This window comes from Oenanthe melanoleuca, chromosome 4 (assembly GCF_029582105.1).
Source record: "Oenanthe melanoleuca isolate GR-GAL-2019-014 chromosome 4, OMel1.0, whole genome shotgun sequence".
In the NCBI taxonomy this organism is placed as follows: Eukaryota; Metazoa; Chordata; class Aves; order Passeriformes; family Muscicapidae; genus Oenanthe; species Oenanthe melanoleuca.
The window spans coordinates 14,464,051-14,481,100 of NC_079337.1; the positions used below are offsets into that span (position 1 = coordinate 14,464,051).

The window sequence follows — 17,050 nt, forward strand, 5'->3', positions numbered from 1 at the left end:
TTTTTGTTATTTTTTTTGATGCCCATCACACTGATAAAGCTACCATAGTTCCCAGTTAAACCCCCTTGTGTGTCCCTTCACCAGCACCACAAAAAGGACTTGCCTGCACCCAGAGTCCAAGGGTGCCCTGGAACTTTGTCCCCTGGCCATCAATTCTGTGAAATCAGTATTGCTTTATTTTGCCTGTGGCTTGCTTCAGTTTCTCAACCCTGATGTCTGTTTGGAAGCGACGCAAATCAAGGCTAACCATCCACACATTTACCTTAACATATCTGTTTATCTTCACTCCCCAGCAAAAGGGGTAACAAAACAAAAACAAAAAAACCATTTGATATACAAAATAAGCTGATGGTAACACAATGCCAAAAATAGCTTATTATGTTAAGTGCAAGGGAGAAAAGCCTTTATATAAAGCTTGATTGCAACAACATCTCAATTTACCAGCTTAAATACAAGACTTGCATTAAAATATTTCTTCGGATACATCTCTTGCTCTAAGGTGGTTTTTAAATTTATATACACATATCCAGTTGTAACACTTGACAGTAGTCTCATGAAGCATTCAAAGAGTATAACTCGGTAAGTACACACTGTAGATATGAGTGCTGAATGTATGTATGATTTCTTTCTTCAAGGGTTTGTAACATTTTGTTGAGTACTAGCCTCAGACAGGTGACCAGCCACCTGATACAGTATAATACCCCCAAGCCCTTCCCTCAAGTCCAACAGTCTACTCCTCCACAGCTCACTGGATCCAGATGGTGTTGCCTCTTTCTGGTCTACGAGACTCCACTGTCAGTTCTCCAAAAGTAGAGAAAAACTGCTCCATTTCCTTCTGCAGCATATCATTCCTCTTCTCTGCATCCTCCTTCGCCCGCTCTGCGTTTCGCATTTTGATTTCCACCATTGTGAACTTCTTCCGCTCTTGATCCAGCTCTTCATGCAGGGCCATCATTTCAGTCTCCAGGGTGAGATTTCGCTGCTCCAGGCTGCATGAAGGAAATAAAAGCAGACAGCTCTTGAGCAGCACTCCTCACTCACTCAAGCAGAAATGCACACCACCTACAAATTCCTACACATCTTTTCATTTCTAAAGCTCAGACTCAATTTCTGATGGGCCTATCTACAAACCACGGCTTCATCCATGGACTGTTCTCACAGAGCAAGCTCTTTGACAGTTTGTTAAAAAAATGCCTTTGTCTCTTTGGTAGTTCACTTGGAAAATGCCTTTGAACAGCAAAAGGCACAGAAGCAAACAGCTCCATCTAATTCTCCAGGAGTAAGCTAACTATTCCCTTTACTTCCCAAAGTGTTGACACCCAGCTGCTGCTAGTTGCACTAGTGTTACCTGCAAGGTCAGAATAGCACCCTGAATGCCTTTGTTCCACTGCTAATCTCCCTTCTTCAGCTGTCCTGCCTGCTGTATCTATTTGCCAATATGGACCTGCATGTATCTGTAAATATGGGTGTCATTAAGTTCAGTAAAGAGAGGTCCTACACCTGTGTCATGGCAACCCCAGGCACACCTACAGGTTGGGCAGAGAAGAGATTGAGAGCAGCCCTGCTGAGGAGGAGGACTTGGGAGTGATGGCTGATGAAAAACTCAACATGAGTGGCAATGTGCACCCACAGCCCAGGAAGTCAGTAATTGTATCCTGGGCTGCATCCAAAGCAGCATGGCCAGCAGGGTGAGAGAAAGGATTCTTCCCCTCTGCTCTGCTCTGGTGAGACCCCACCTGGAATACTGTGTCCAGCTCTGGTGCCCCCAGCATAAGAAGAACATGGACCTGTTGGAGTAAGTCCAAAGGAGGACCATGAAGTTGTAGGAGGACAGGAGCATCTCCCCTACTAAGACAGCGTGAGAAAGTTAGGGCTGTTCAGCTGGTGAAGGGAAGGTTGTATGGAGATGATATTACAACCTTCCAGTATCTGAAGGGGGCCTACAGGGAATCCAGAGGGGCCCTTGATAAGGTAATGTAGTGACAGGACAACAGGGAACGGCTTCAGACTGGAAAAGAGTAGGTTTAGATCAGATGTTTGCAAGAAATTCTTCACTGTGATGGTGCTGAGGCAGTGGCACAGCTTGCCCACAGAAGCTGTGGAAGCCCCATCCCTGACAGTGTTCAAAGCCAGGCTGGATGGGTCTCTGAGCAATCTGATCTGGTGGGAAGTGTGCCTGCCCAATGCAGAGGGTTGAAATTGGATGATCTTTTAAGATCCATTCCAACCCAAACCATCCTATGATGTCAGTAGTACTAAACACAGCACACATATTAAACATATTAAATACAATGAAGTGCTCTGCTGGAAATAGTGATGTGGGTGAAAGACTGCCACACTGTGTGCTGCACTTTGACTGCCAGCTGCTGCTGCCAGCAGCTCTCACGTTGTGATCCATGACTTGCAGTGCCAGAGGTACCAGTGCACAGAGCTGCTGCATAACAGAGCTGAGAACAGAAAGTCCCAAACAGCTTGACTGAAGAACCCTTGTAACAAAGAGAGCACATTCAACTCTGCACTACTGAGTGCACTAATTAGCACCAAACCCACACTTTGAGGTTATTCACTGATCATTACAGCCACCCACTCCAGCAACCTTGCTCTGTATGAGCAGAGTTTGCACTGTCTGTACAAAGACACATCCCTCCCTTGCCCTCTTTTAACAGGTCTGAGCTTTGAAGGAAAGGCTCAGCAGCAGAGCAAAGACAGGACGATGAGTAGAGGTAACTCCCAGATGCTGCCCTTTCTTAAGAGGAATGAGGACTGCAAAGGAGTTCAGCAGTCTCCCCAGCCCCAAAAACTAGGAGTGGAATATGCCACAACATAGCTTTCACTGAAAGGTGACACCCAGCTGCCTTTCTCTCGAGAACAGGCATGAACTAATGGGAACACTGTGAGAGACTACGGATTTTGTTACTTAAATTTTATACAGACACTCACAAGGTTCTGGCTTTACTTTTGACACCAAGAGGATGGCGTGCCACAACCATGGCAAACAACTGCTCTGCAAAAACACTCCTCTGGATCACAGTATCACTGAAGCAATGTCAACACTGAAAGATGACAAGCCCATTGGCAAGCACCTAGTGAGTGACACAGCTAGTGCAAGTCACGAGAGGAAAACCTTGGATTTACTCTGCGAAAGGCAGTCAGTAGAGTGCTGAACCATCTTACCTTTTTATCCTTGTCTCATATTCTAGTTTTTGCTTGGCCATCTCTTGCTTCAAGCTGGACACCAGGCTGTGCAAAGCACTGTGGTTGTTGGTGCTGCTGGGCACAAACGTCTCACTGTTGTCGCTGCTGCTGGTGGCCCGGCTGCTGTGGCCCCCCACACTCCTCCTGTCACTTTTGTTCTCATAGTCACCCGGGTTAGAGAGCTCTTCGTGCGGCGGCCCATCCAGCACAGAGTCTTCAAAGTTACCCGCATAAAAGTCCTGCTCGGGGCAGGTGGTGGTGGATGAGCGACAGGAGTTGGAGTGCTCCGGGAGGGATATTTCACACGAGGACGTGGACCAGGTGGCGCTGTCCACACTCTGCTTGTCATCGGAGTTCACCGTGGAGAACTGCTGGTGCACGTTGTCGTAGGTGGACAGCCGGTTGTGCTGGCCCGACTCGGCCAGGGAGGGCTCTCTGTGCCTGCTGTCCCTCAGGGTGACGAGGCCGCCGTGCGCCCAGGCGGGGCTGCGGCTGCCGCCGTTCTGCACGCTCTGCGTGCCCAGCCGCGTCGCCGGCCCCTTCAGCGACGACGCCCGCCGGCCCGGCAGCGAGCAGCTGGGCAGCGTCTGGCTCTTCTCCGGGCCCTCCACGGAGCTGCTGAAGGACCCGTTGGTGACTATGCCGCTGCCTTTATTAAAAGCAGGGTTCTTTTTCACCGTGAGTGGCGGGCTCCGGGTGACATCTGCCTTCTGGATGCTGTTCCTGGGGCTGCTTGTCTTGCTGCCTGGCAGAGCAGTGGGAGACTCACAGTCCATGCTCGCCCTCTGAGGAGACTCGGGGGTGTCCCAAGAGCAGCGCCTCACTGCCGTCTCCTTGGTGTTGTTGTTCTCTTTGTTCTGTAGCTGCCCTGCAGTGGTTTTCTTTGGAATTTCGTTGTTGTTGTTGCACACCTCAGGTCCCATCTGAGGGTCTATATCCTTGGGAAACAGCTCTTCATGTTTGCTGATCATCACTGACATGAGCTGCTGGACTACTACTGTACCTGAAAGGGGACACCAAGCACGTGGTTGTGAATGGCCTGTTTTATTTAAGGCATAAATATATTTTATCTACCAGATTCCACAAATACTTAGCAAACGTTCAGCTTATACAAACATTGACACAATGCATTCGTCTGTGTAACACCCTGAATGTTTAACAAGGCTGAAATGCCTCTTGGCTACAGGGCCACATCAGCAGTATCTATTCCTTCCATCACACCAAGCCAGCAAGGCCTCACAGACCCCTAAAAACAACAGGAACATTTGCAAAGAAGCTGTTACCATGACAGTAACCGTATCCCATGAAGACCACAGGAGGAGATAATGAGCAGAACATGGTATCATCATTCTAAATGATGGCTTCCCACTTAATGTGGAAAACGTTTTAAAACCAAAGTCTCATTCTGGCACAGCACTCATGTTTGGTAGTTTAACAGTAAATGGGCAGGAAAGGGATTTGCACTGCTGGAACAGACATTTTAGTCTCCTGAAGCAAAACAGTGCAGTAATGAGACAGAATTAATTTAATGTGAATGCATTTAACCACTCCATGGTGAGACTATATGCAGCCAGAGAACTCTGCCATATTACAGAAGTAATGCAGGACCACAGCTTGCTGCTTCCTGTAATAGATGGCCACCTTTCCACTAAAAAAACAGCTCCGTGGTGTGCACACCACTTGACTGCACTGTAATTTACACACTAGCATTTAGAACTGGACTTGGCATGATAAAGATGTGCAACTCTATTTTGCTAAGCAGACCCTCATTAAGGTTTATTAAGAATATTTCAGGAACAAGGTCAAGGTAGTTATAACAACCACCTCATTTTTAAACTGCTAAAAAGCTTTCAGAGGCATGCTGTGCTCTTCTAATCAATAAATTCCCACTGTGCAAAATCATTTCACATCAACTCCTTTGTAATACTCTGGATTTTATATCCCACCCTTTTAAAATACAAGTACCAAGAGTCAATTCAGTGTGGGTACTTAACATCTTTTCTAGGTGTTCTCACTTGTTTGTTTGCTGAGGTAAAATGATACTTTAGAACTAGGCAGTAGGAAAAGTCACTTAGCTAATCCTTGGCACACTTAGCTGCATTCCTTCTGAGAATGTTACCTGTTGTGTGCAGAACTTTACTACAAACATTGCTTTGTCCTCAGGCAACTTTTATGACTGCATTTGACAGGAAAAAATTTCCCTGTGGCTGGAAGTCTGTAGGAGACCTCTGCTGAATCAAACAAAACCAATTCCTTATCCCCATTATAAAGATATGGTTCCCCACAGCTGCATTTATTTTGAATGATTGTCCAAGAAAAGCACTCTATATCTTACAAATGGCAAAGAGAAACAAAGAAGGGTGGCCATGAGCACCAATATGTAGTCTTTGTTCAAAGTCCCTATACATTTAGATATGTGTAGCCCAATTGCAAACAGCACTGTCTTATGTCAAATCTCATAGTTATGCTTAAAAGAGGTCATAAATCTGTTCAATCAAAGCCATCTCTCATTAAAAAGTGTATGTGTTTTCCTACAGAGGATGTAGTATCCAATTATCCATCTTGTTTCCTGCAACAGGTACCATCATATTAATTGTAGGGCTGTTGATAAGCAGGCTGGAGAGCTGCTCAGACAGTATTTACAGATTTCATGCACTATTTGGAAATGCCTTGTTTCTGTTCACAACAACACAGTTATTGCCATAAGAATTAAAAAGGAGGAGGTGAAAAAGTAAGGCTTCAGAAAAACAACTGAATGAACAAAGTATAGAGGGAATTGTATCTGCAAAGAGAAAAAACATCATGCTCATAGGAAAAGAGTAATTCCATGCACTATCAAATAAACTATGAAAACTGCATTTTTTTAATTTTTCAGTGCACAGTCTGTGTACAGCCCTGATTTTTGAGAAAGTTATGTAAATCCTACACATTAAGCATGTTTGATGGTAGAAAAGGCATCATGTACTTCATGCAGAGTTAAAGTTACAAAGACCAAGACTAGAAGGAAGTCTAGGAGGACATTGTCTCATCTATATTTTGTTTTCATCCCAGCAGAATGCTACAGCTGAACATGGCTGTAAGTGAGAGCATGCAGCTGGTAAATTGATTCCTGTTGTTCAGGAAGGCATGTAATACACAACTGCCTTGTGGGGGTTCTACACGGGTCACTGCAGAGACCTTAAGAGCCACAGGTGAAATATTAACTGCACTCCAGCTTCATGTGCTGAGTAAGAACATGCCATGCTTGCATGAACTTTTGAGAGAGAAGATCCACATATAGTGAAGCTGCCAGGGCAGAACAATCTCATGCATAGTCTGTTTGCAATGCTGCACATTTCAGTACCTTTCATAATAACTCACAAAACTTAACCCAAAATCTCATTCAGGTTGAAAATTTCTGTACCTGTATAACAGATACATGGAACTTACTGCACATACTGCATGGGCTGGTATGTGCTGGTAATAACCTAAAGACATTCCTTCTTTTCTCTTAAAAGTTATGCACAGAAAGCTCACCCTCCATGATAGTCAGAGGATCTTCCACTTTGGGGCGCAGGATGTTGGGGCCAAAAACCGTAGCCAGGTTTTGCACACTCATTTTGTTTACACCTGAATACGACTGGACTTCATCAAGGAATCTGTGGAGAAGAAAGAGGTCCTTAAGGAACATGTAAGGAGGAAAATTAGGGGGAAAAAAAGTCAAATCATTATTGTTTCCTAACATAGTTTAAGTATTACATTCCAAATGTAAACAAAGCCAACAACTGCAGTTAGAAATGGAAAAAACAAGGTCCCATCAAGACAATAGAACCATACTTCCACCTTCTTGCACTCCTTGCCTGCTTATGAAAGAAAAGTCACAATCTTGATAGAGCAAATTACTAATTAGTCATGCAGTAAACCTACAGTTTTAGTAACTTCACTTGAGCTCTCCAGTCCTCCAAGTGTGAGTAATGTTTTTCCTTCAGGGCACATTCACAGACAGGTCTGTCTGTCAGCTCACACTTATAAATGCCATTGTGATATTCTTGCAAGAGCACTTACCTACAGATGTATTTCAGCAGATTGTAATTGACAGCTGGCAGGTTCTTCACTTGCTTCACCAGTTCTTTCAGGCCCTTTAAGAGGTTTAAGGAAAAATAAAAGAATGAGTAGGCAAGGTTTTTAATATTTTATCAGATATTTTAAAAAAAGTCAGCAATTCCAATTACAAGACGAAAGACACACCACTGAAACTGCAGCACTAAATACAGGTTATGATCAGGAACAGCTTGTAGAACCTATTTTGGACAAGACTAACATGGATTGGCTCTGGAAAAACATGAAAATAAATATGTTGGTTTCATCATGTTTTTTCCTCTTCTTTCATTCTTTCTTTGTTTGTTTGACCAGCAGCTCCATTCCTCCTGTTGATAACAAGGCTAAGAGTTCCAGAAGAGTTCTGGTTTGACCTAGCTGGCATTTCCTACAAGAAACTACTTGGTTATTTTACCCAGTTCTGGTCCATACTAGATTCTGATTAATAAATGACTCCTGATTTAACAGCAAGAGTTGAACAGCAACAATCAAGACCCTTTCTTTTATAGTTCAGAGTCTAATCCATAATAATACATGTCTTTTCCATGCAAAATGGAAGCTATTGACTACAATGATGTTTATTTGAATTGGATTTAGTGACATGCAGTAAATACAGCTAAGGTTATGCTACACACCTTTATTAAGAATTCCCAAGGACCCAGTTGGCAACAATTTTCATATAAAACCTGCTTCAATTAATAGATGCTCATTTAAATTAGGACAACTGCCAGCTTCTCTCCTCCTGAAAACTGGAACAGGCTTTTATTTCATCCTGTGGGAGTTACCAACTCACCGCTTCTTCCTCCTTGCTGAGCATTTTGGCACAGGAAAGAAAATCTTCGTATTTTGCATATGGTACAACTGGTTCTGGGAGCTCCCTTAGGTACAGCTTGAGCAGTGAAGCCACGGTGTGCACATCTGTGTTGCTGTTGGGGTGGAACACAAGAAGTCATTAATGTGAATCAGGATGATACTGTGAGACTTGACAAGCTAAAACCTGCCACTTTTCCACCCCACATTTTACTCATCAGCAATATATACATTTACAAACCCTACCTGTTATCTGTTTTTTGTTGGGGTTTTTTTGTCCTATAAAGAACTCAGGATATCCACAGGCAAATGTCTGTCAACTCTAGTGATTTATTACCATAAATAATTACACATAAGGCCCTGTTTGCAGAGACAGGTAGGGGAGAGATAGATCCTGCCTCTTGTTGACAAGTAACTCCCTTCAGACATGCAAAATTCATCTTAAATGGCACTTTTCTTTTTCACCTGAGCTAGAAACAAGGCATTCACACACTGGGATTTTTTCTCCTACTAGAGATGGCCCCAGCTCCCAAAACATGCCCAGCATGTCTCAATTCCATTTTATCACCATGTCCTCTGTTACCAATATTCAGGAGGCAGGTTTTAAAGGAAACCATATATACCACAGGTATTTAGTTGAAGTCTGCCTACTGGAATTACAGCTCTTTCCCTGACATGCATCTTTTTCCTTTGGGTTCCACTAAATGACTACTGTCCCTTTTGACTGCACCCTTACACTGAAAACCTGGATATACTTTATACTCAGAACCACAAATCCCTGGGAAATTAGTTTTATCTCTATCTTGTACCAAATAAGCTGAGGCACCAAACAGAAGATTCCTGCATGCTTGGAGAACAGGTAACATCATAGGGCTAACAGTCAAAAACTTGATATGAGATGTACTTCCCATAACTGCATTAGCAGTTATGGACACAGCTAGTAGGAGCCTCAGCTGTTTATCAGGCACACTGAAAGTAACTGAGGCAGAAGGACTGCAATCACAAGTTCAGACAATGCAATCACACTTGCTTCAATGCTTCTGCGGCGTGTAAAGTTACACTCTGCTAACTTAGGAGTACTTATCTGAAAATAAGTAAGTGGAAATTAGATATAAGGCACAAGTCAGCATGAAGAAATCTCTCTAGCATTATGTCTGGCTCCAACCCTGGGTTTAGCTACTCAGGCATTTATTCAAATCCTTACTGGAATGTTCTACATGTTTTCCCTAGTTCAGATAAAGAATTGTACTGCAAGCTGCTCTCTTTCCCTCTGATTTCTGAAAAATCACAGAAGGGGCACTAAGTTTTGCTCATTTCATTAATAAGAAACAGAAAATGCTCACACATGCCTACAATGTGCATTATTATGTATTTTCTTTTTCTTTGAAGACTCCACACATGGAGTATTTTTTTAAACTCACAGCACCTCAAAGGGTGCCAATGGAATTTGATGCACTTAAGCTTTGCTAGAGGTATGTTAATCATTATTTTGGAATAATCTGTTAAAACAGTAATGGCTTTTACTAAGTTAAATCTTAACAGGAATGGTGGGAATAACCTTAGAGTAATGTGGTATGGTATGTCAGAAGAAGAGAGATGATAAAGCACTGTATATGTTTAAATGTTCACCACCATGGAACTCCTCAAAATCAATGCACATAAAACATTTCTAATTCCAACATGAATAATTGCCAGCCCAAATTCCAAAAAGCATTTTCTAGAGAAACTCCATAAAACACTAATGCAAACCCACATTTTCAAAGAAAGTTCAAATTCTAATCTCTTGATATCAACCCCCTGTTGTAGAGCAGGTGAATTCAAACGAGTGTTTACCTACTCCCCACATTTTCTGGATACATATATTATAAATGTGGGTAACTACTAGCATGAAACTAGGTATGACTGTACTCTTTTATGAGATTTTAAATGCTTGCTGAGATTTGGGCTCTAACCTTTCTGTGCTACTTACTCTCAATTCAGCACTGATGGGCCTTCTGAAGATTTTATTATTACTGCTTTTTTTTATTTGAACAAGGAAACTCCTCACACCTTGCTGCAGGACTTAACCACATCTTTATAGGGTGTATTTGCATAAAACTGGAGAGGTCTTTCCAAAATACAAGAATGAAACATGTTAAGTGAGGGAAATTACTGAAAAGCAATTAGAAATTGGCACACAGGTCTCTCAGTAGGGGGATTTCACAGTAACATCTTCCCTTCTCTGTACTAGCAGGATCATCCTTCATGTAGTATGTAAAAATAATTTTATCACATTATCACTGCAAGAGGTAAGTTGAGTGCCAAAAATTGTGGGTCTACCATGGCAGAGAGAAACAGAGAGGCAGGATGCTGAGGAGGAAGGAAACTGGAAAGTGTTGCTCTCAAATTAACTTCCTGAAGTATATGCTGTATTTAAAAGTATATAAAAAGGTGTTTCATTAAATGGGATTACAAACCCAGGTCACAATCAGCAGACAGAGACAAAGATACAGTATTTTAAATTAATTTTTACATCATCATCATTATTATTATTATTATTATTATTATTATTATTATTATTATTATTATTATTATTATTTTCTAAGGCAATACCACAGACTGCCACGAGATGGTGGGGTTGCAAAGTAAGATTTTGGAACACTTGTTATTTTTTCCCTTAACTGTACTGGACCACTTCTTAAGATTTCATCTATCTGTACAGAAATTTCCATACAGATTTGGGTATGCATTATCATACAGCACAAACAAAATAGACACAGTCTGTATACACAGACATGCTACTTGCCAAGCTTTTTAAGAATTGGACTTTTAAATTCTGCTAATCAACATCTAGACCAAAGCTAGTAACTTTGTTTTTTGAGTGCAACTGTGGCTATAAAAATGTCAGTATTTTTATTAAAAATGTAACTATAAGACTGTGTCTCAGAATCTGAGACTTGTTTAGACCTTGCAATGTAGTGTTGGGGTTTTTTTTCACCTTTTCCTTTAAATCACAGAGGAAAATTTTTAAAATGACAGAATCCAGTCCTAATGCATCTGTATTTTGGGTGTTTCAGTCCACAAATACCACTATTCAGCACTTTTCAGCCACAAAGGACAGCTGTAGGTTTCAAAGAAGTGCTGAACTGGAGGACTGGGGACATTTATTTCCCTTTTTCGTCTATGGTGTTCCATCCACAGGCTAAGTCAAACAACAGCACTTATATTTCTGCCTTGAGGATAACTGGTGTCGTTTTTAAAACATGGATCCTTTGCAGGCCTATGGAGGACTTTTCCTCATGGACTTTTTTCAGCTAGAACTGATCAGATTAGGACAGGGCAGAACTTCCCCCTTGAGCACTGTCCTTGCCTACATTCCAGAATCATTACAGCTGCAGAAATTTAATGATTATACCTATCTTCATATTTCTTTTGCTATCTGACTGTGTAATATCAAAGTGTTTCATGATTACATGTTCCTAATTACCATGATTAGAAGTATTCATTAATTTTTATTAAAATACACAATGTCAATTCTGGCAGAAAATCCTCTGTTATCTAAATTAGAACAACTCTCATTAACCAAGCCAGACTTTCTCCAAGTGCACAATTAAGAGCTTGAAATGAGAATGATGAAGCACAAAGTGGGGAATTGAATGTAACATAAAAAGCATCAGCAAGCTGAGAAACAGCTATTTTGGAATGTTGTGGTGGGAGGTCTGAGAAAGATGACTTCTCTCAGCAAACACTAAACTGCATTCATGGTGCATTTCCAAAGGAGCATCCCCCCACTCCATGCTCATGCACAGGGATGACAAATGCAAATGTGTCCCAGCCTCTCCTTAACCATCAGACCGCCCATACTCAAAGCCCCATTCGTCTGAACTTTGTCATCAGTATCTCTCACGGTGTGGCTGTTCTGACAGCACTTTCCTTTGCGATACCACAGACACCGTGGAAGTGGCTGTCAGGCCGATTACACTCCCTGGAGTTTTGCACTCTCTCCACCATAAACAATATCCCTGAAGCCCAGCAGGCCACCAGAAATCCAGGCACAACCCTTGCACTCAGAGCAGCAGACAGCGCGCTCACAGAGCCGGAGTCAGCGCTTCAGAGACAGAGCCAACAGCCCCTCATCAACTCTGCAGAGGAAGTATTAACAAGGCAAGGTCACACTACTAAAAGATTAATGCTGTGCCAAAAATAGCTCTAGATCATGATGCCACATAAACAGTTTGCACGAAGAACAAACAGTAGGGAACAACAAGCTGTGAGGCTGTAATTTAATTTAGGAGTCCTGGTAATAAAACAAAGGAGAACATTACAGTTTGTGTACCAGTTTGACTGATTTTGGGAGGCAGGCTTTGGTCCAGAAACTCAAAGGTCAGGTTAACTTAATGAACTATGTGATTTTTCTTCCCCTATGTGGGTATCTTCAAAGCATTACTCTATATAATTTTCCTACATAATGTAGGGGTCTAGTAAAAGCAGTCCTGTGCCTCATTTAAGAACCAGATTAAATTTTGCCTACAACTTGTGAAACTTATATGAAAGCATGTAAGTCTGGTTCTAGTATAAGTTAACAACTGGTCTCTATTCTTGTTTTTTGGCTTAGTCAGAGAAATAAACCAAACCTATCCTGCTCCTTTGTCCTCGTGCTCACCATTTTTACAAAGCATGCTACCTTCCACATGCCACAAGGATAGTGAAGACTGGCAGACTCTATTTCCAAGTTAAATACCAACTGCAGTAATTACAACAGCAGCCAATTTATGCAGGTTTACAAAGGCTTCAAAATCAGCAATGAACACAGCAATGTAGCACAAGGAAAAAGACAAACTCTACAGGGAAGGATGTTAAAAATTACTTCCAAAAATACAGATCCTTAAAGAAAGAGACACAAGTGCTTTCAGCTAAGGTGGGCAGAGGTCTAAAAAACAGATGGATTCCTCCAGGAAAAACATCTACCAACTCCACTGAATAGACTGGTAATTATTTTTTCTTGGTAGATTGTTCAGAAAAAACTGTTAAGTTTCTCCAAGATTTTTCAGGGATTTCAAGCATATGCAAAAACATGGAAACCCAAAATAAATAACCTACCTGTTCTTGTTTACTGGAAGAAAAGCCACAAATTTTGCAACCCAGATAAAAATGCTTGGAAAAAAACCACTCTCTCAGACCTTGCACATAGTAACAAAATGCCATTCTTTCTTAAAGGTGACCATGGCTGTCTAAGAAATCATTTGTCTCTAGCAAATGGAATACGTAGCTGCCTTTTCTTTTTTTTAATCAGAGCTGACAAACCAACCATTTCTGAAACTGAAATTCATGCAAACTAACTACAAATGCTCATTCACTGCCAATAACTAAAAACACTCTGAGGACACCAAACCTAACTAAAAACACAACAGGACACCAATTAAACTGATTTAATGACCCTTGCATCACACTAGATATGTCTCTTAATGTGTATTTAATTGCTAGACTAGGTCTTTAAGTTGTGCCATATGCAGAGGTTATTTCTGTTAGCTGGTTAGAATAAAGGCTGGAATTGGAAAGGACATGGAAGTGGGTCCAGAGGCATAACTGATGAGCAGATTGAGAGGATCAGGGAGGAAAGTCTGGAACCAGCAGAAACAAATGGGAATTTTCACAGGCCTAAGGCCATTTGTGTTTGGCAGGAACAAGCTTTTGAGTAAAGACTTCATTTCACATAAAAATGTGGAGTTTTAGGGATTACTGCACTTTGCCAGTAGGAAGGCATACAAAGCCCCTTCTTTGTGGGAAACTATCTGCTTCTAAACAAATTTCTTATGTACAGGCTTGGATCTGGAAAACAAAGAACAATTTTTGCAACCAGTTTTCTACTCGCCATCTGCACAGTGCCAATGTAGACTGCAGCCCCATCAAGAGTTTCCTGCATTCACCAAAATTTTAAAGCATTCTTTGCCTCTGGAGGAGTACAAGAATTGTGTATGTGCTTCTTCCCACCTCACCTTGGCATTGTCTTATCTTGCTTCAAGAATCCCAGTGATTAAATGCACAGGAACACAGCAGCTTTACATTCTGGATTATTTGGTTCCAGTGAACAAGTATTTGCCAGCTATCACATACTACCAACTTAGGTACCTTTTTCTCAGCTGACTGCAATGGTGACCAGAACAGTAACATTTTGCTCCTTCTTTAGAGCAATCCATATCCATGAGAGAATGTATTGGGGATTTTGTTTTGCTAAATTTGCATTTATGTACTTTCTTTCTCTCTTGGGCATGCACACAAATGCTAGCAGGTGAGCTATGTAACTTTTAAACTCTCTGAACTATGTACATCAGTAATAATTTTGAAAATCCAAGCCACACACATCAATCACATTAATTTTTTTATTAATATTTGTTTCAGTGACATTTCAAATATTTTTTCTCCCTGAGCAATCTTATCTCACATGTCATCTGGTAGTAATTGTGATGAACAACAGATGGAAAGAGGCAATTTAAAAAAAGAAATCCAGTTTTGTACCCCTCTTAGGTAAAAACTGAAGAACAAATCCTTATGCCATTTTCCTTACACAGTGCCACATTTATTCTCTGTGCTAATTTCACAGAACAAATGGTCATAATTCACTTTGTGTCATTACAAATGTATGATTTGTCAAGAAGATGAGGGACTTCATAAGTAAAATATAAGCCACACAAGAAGAAAGAAGTAAATACCCCAAGGGGAAAAAAAATTGATTCCCTGGAGGGGGGCAATTTTACACAGAGGTGGAGCTGTACTGGAAATACCATGGATATTTCAAATAGCAGCAAGCATGAGTGATTGCCTAATTGCACTGCTAGTTCCTTAAAGCAAATTTCACAATATGTGCAGATATATTCAGAGGGAGTGAAGTATTTATTGATTTTTGTTTCTAAACTGACACACTATTTTGAGGCGTTGTGTTTTTCTTCACACAAAAGGCCTCAGCAGTTTTCAGCTGCAGCAGCTGCACCTCACCTTTCCAATATTCCAAGAAATAATTATGTTGTACTTTTTGTAAGAGGGTGCTTGGGGTGTTGGATGTTTCAGATCAGACACAGAGTTTTTCTCAGTCTGTGAGATTAAAAAATTTTAAATGCTTGTTCTATTTTCATACATTCTTCATTCATTCATTCTTCAGCAACATCTTATTTCAACCATAAGATCAAGATCAAAATTAGTAAGCGAAGGTTTTTTCCATTGCATTTTTATAATTGACTTCAGTATTGTAACACTCAGCTGCTAACTCACATGAGAGCAACCATTTCTCAGACATGTTTTATGTTTCAAAATATGGCTGCATTCACCTTTGAGTGAAGCTATTCCCCTTCTTGTTTCTAATTTGCTTTATTCAGTCTGCTTGTGCCTGCTCTGTGGTCTTCTCTGCCAAGGGGGTGCAGACAGGAAGGCAAGAGGGGAGAAAGAAGGGCAGGGTCTCCACAGGACTGTGGACAAAGAACAGATCTGTGCCTCTGAACTCCATCTCCCAGCACCTATATGGCAATTCAAGGTGTGCAACCACCTTAAAAACAAAGGTGACATTTTAAGGAGCACTAACTATGGGTGTATGAACCTTACCTCTGGTTTTGCTTTAATTCTATGATACATATTTTACTGAACCGGTTAAGAAGACTAAAGAGAAGAATAATTATCAACAATAATTATCAACAATCTATCCCATAAAAATATTCACAAGCCTACACATATATTTCAAAGCATCTTCAGGTGTTCTAAAGTGTTTGACTTGTGTGCACTTGCATAAGGAGAAAATGTGAGTATGAAAAATGGCAAACTCCTCAAACATCAGCTCTTTGTGTTAGTTCCAACACTGATGACAGCAGCCAGTCTTTCTCCCTGTTGGAGCCAGTGACCCAGTACTGCTACACAAGTGTGACCTGTATTCCATTGTGTTCCATGCCCCAGGAACAAAAATGTCAATTCTGCTCTAGCTGCAAAAATCTCTATTACTACTGGTGTAAATTAACAGAGAGAACCAGGGTGAATTTCACATGATGGGACTTTTGGCTAATAATATCATGTAATTACATATTAAACACAGTGGATTATAGAGGTTCACAAGAAAAAGTAAGCATGGATGCCTGATGTTTTTTCTTTCTCTACAGCACTGTGGCCACTTTCCAAGAACTCAGTTTACTCAAGAAGCTGCATCAAACCGGAGCCCAGGCTGCTGTTCAGCACAATGAAAATCTATCCCAAACCAAGGTCATCACACAGGTACTCTATAAACACTGTGACATGAAATTCACCTCAAGAGTTTACAAGTGGAACAACAGTTGGAGGAAAAAAGCAGATGCCCAATGGAAACTATGCAGAGATCAGAGCAGAGTTTGTCTGCCTGACTTCTTGCTACACCTGAATCATACCTCTCCAAACTCAAATGTGAAGAAGTAAACAGGAAAAGCACCCTGTGCAAAACATGGGGACATACAAGGTCAGTGTTCTATAAATTCTGAGCCCCAGAAGCAGAACTGCAGGACCAGCGATTTATAGGCAGCTCCTGCTGATGTTCCTAATTGCCAGAGTAGAAATTACGTGCATCCTTCACAGCAGTAGCAAATAAAATCTCTTCTCCTTTTCATCTGCTAAAGCTCAGCCAGCATACCTGTTCATGGGGCTCATTAGTCTGCTACTGATGTTGCTCGATAACCTTGGAAAAAAATTAGTGTGGCTGAGCCCTGGCCTCATTTGTTTGGAGTAGTTAGAACTTGTGCATTTCCTTCAAGCTGTACCTCTCAGTGGGGTGTTCAGTACATCATCTTCCCACAGTTCAGGATGGCTTGTTTTCTTAAGCATTTCCTCCACAATTATTTGGTTTACAGGCACAGAAAAAAATAACCTTTTGTTTCTGCCACTTGCCTACTCTTTGGTAGAAACAGACATTATCAGTAATATTTATCATCATGTCCAAGTAAGGAAATGTACCCAGTAGATACTTCTTTATCATTTTAAAATA

The 17,050-nt window shown here is 41.2% G+C and overlaps 1 protein-coding gene across 7 annotated transcripts in view; it reads right to left on the reverse strand.

The window, feature by feature from the left end:
- Positions 1-257: 257 nt before the first annotated feature.
- The window catches only part of ARHGAP24 (Rho GTPase activating protein 24), a 180,395-nt gene continuing 163,602 nt past the window's right edge, over positions 258-17,050 (reverse strand). For all 7 annotated transcript variants that reach the window (XM_056489934.1, XM_056489935.1, XM_056489937.1 and 4 more), the window contains 5 exons: positions 8,066-8,198; positions 7,240-7,313; positions 6,712-6,833; positions 3,175-4,198; positions 258-989 (listed from right to left, as the gene is read on the reverse strand). In XM_056489934.1, the coding sequence (XP_056345909.1) occupies positions 746-989; positions 3,175-4,198; positions 6,712-6,833; positions 7,240-7,313; positions 8,066-8,198 (1,597 nt within the window). In that variant the 3' untranslated portion in view covers positions 258-745. The remainder of the gene's footprint in view (positions 990-3,174; positions 4,199-6,711; positions 6,834-7,239; positions 7,314-8,065; positions 8,199-17,050) is intronic.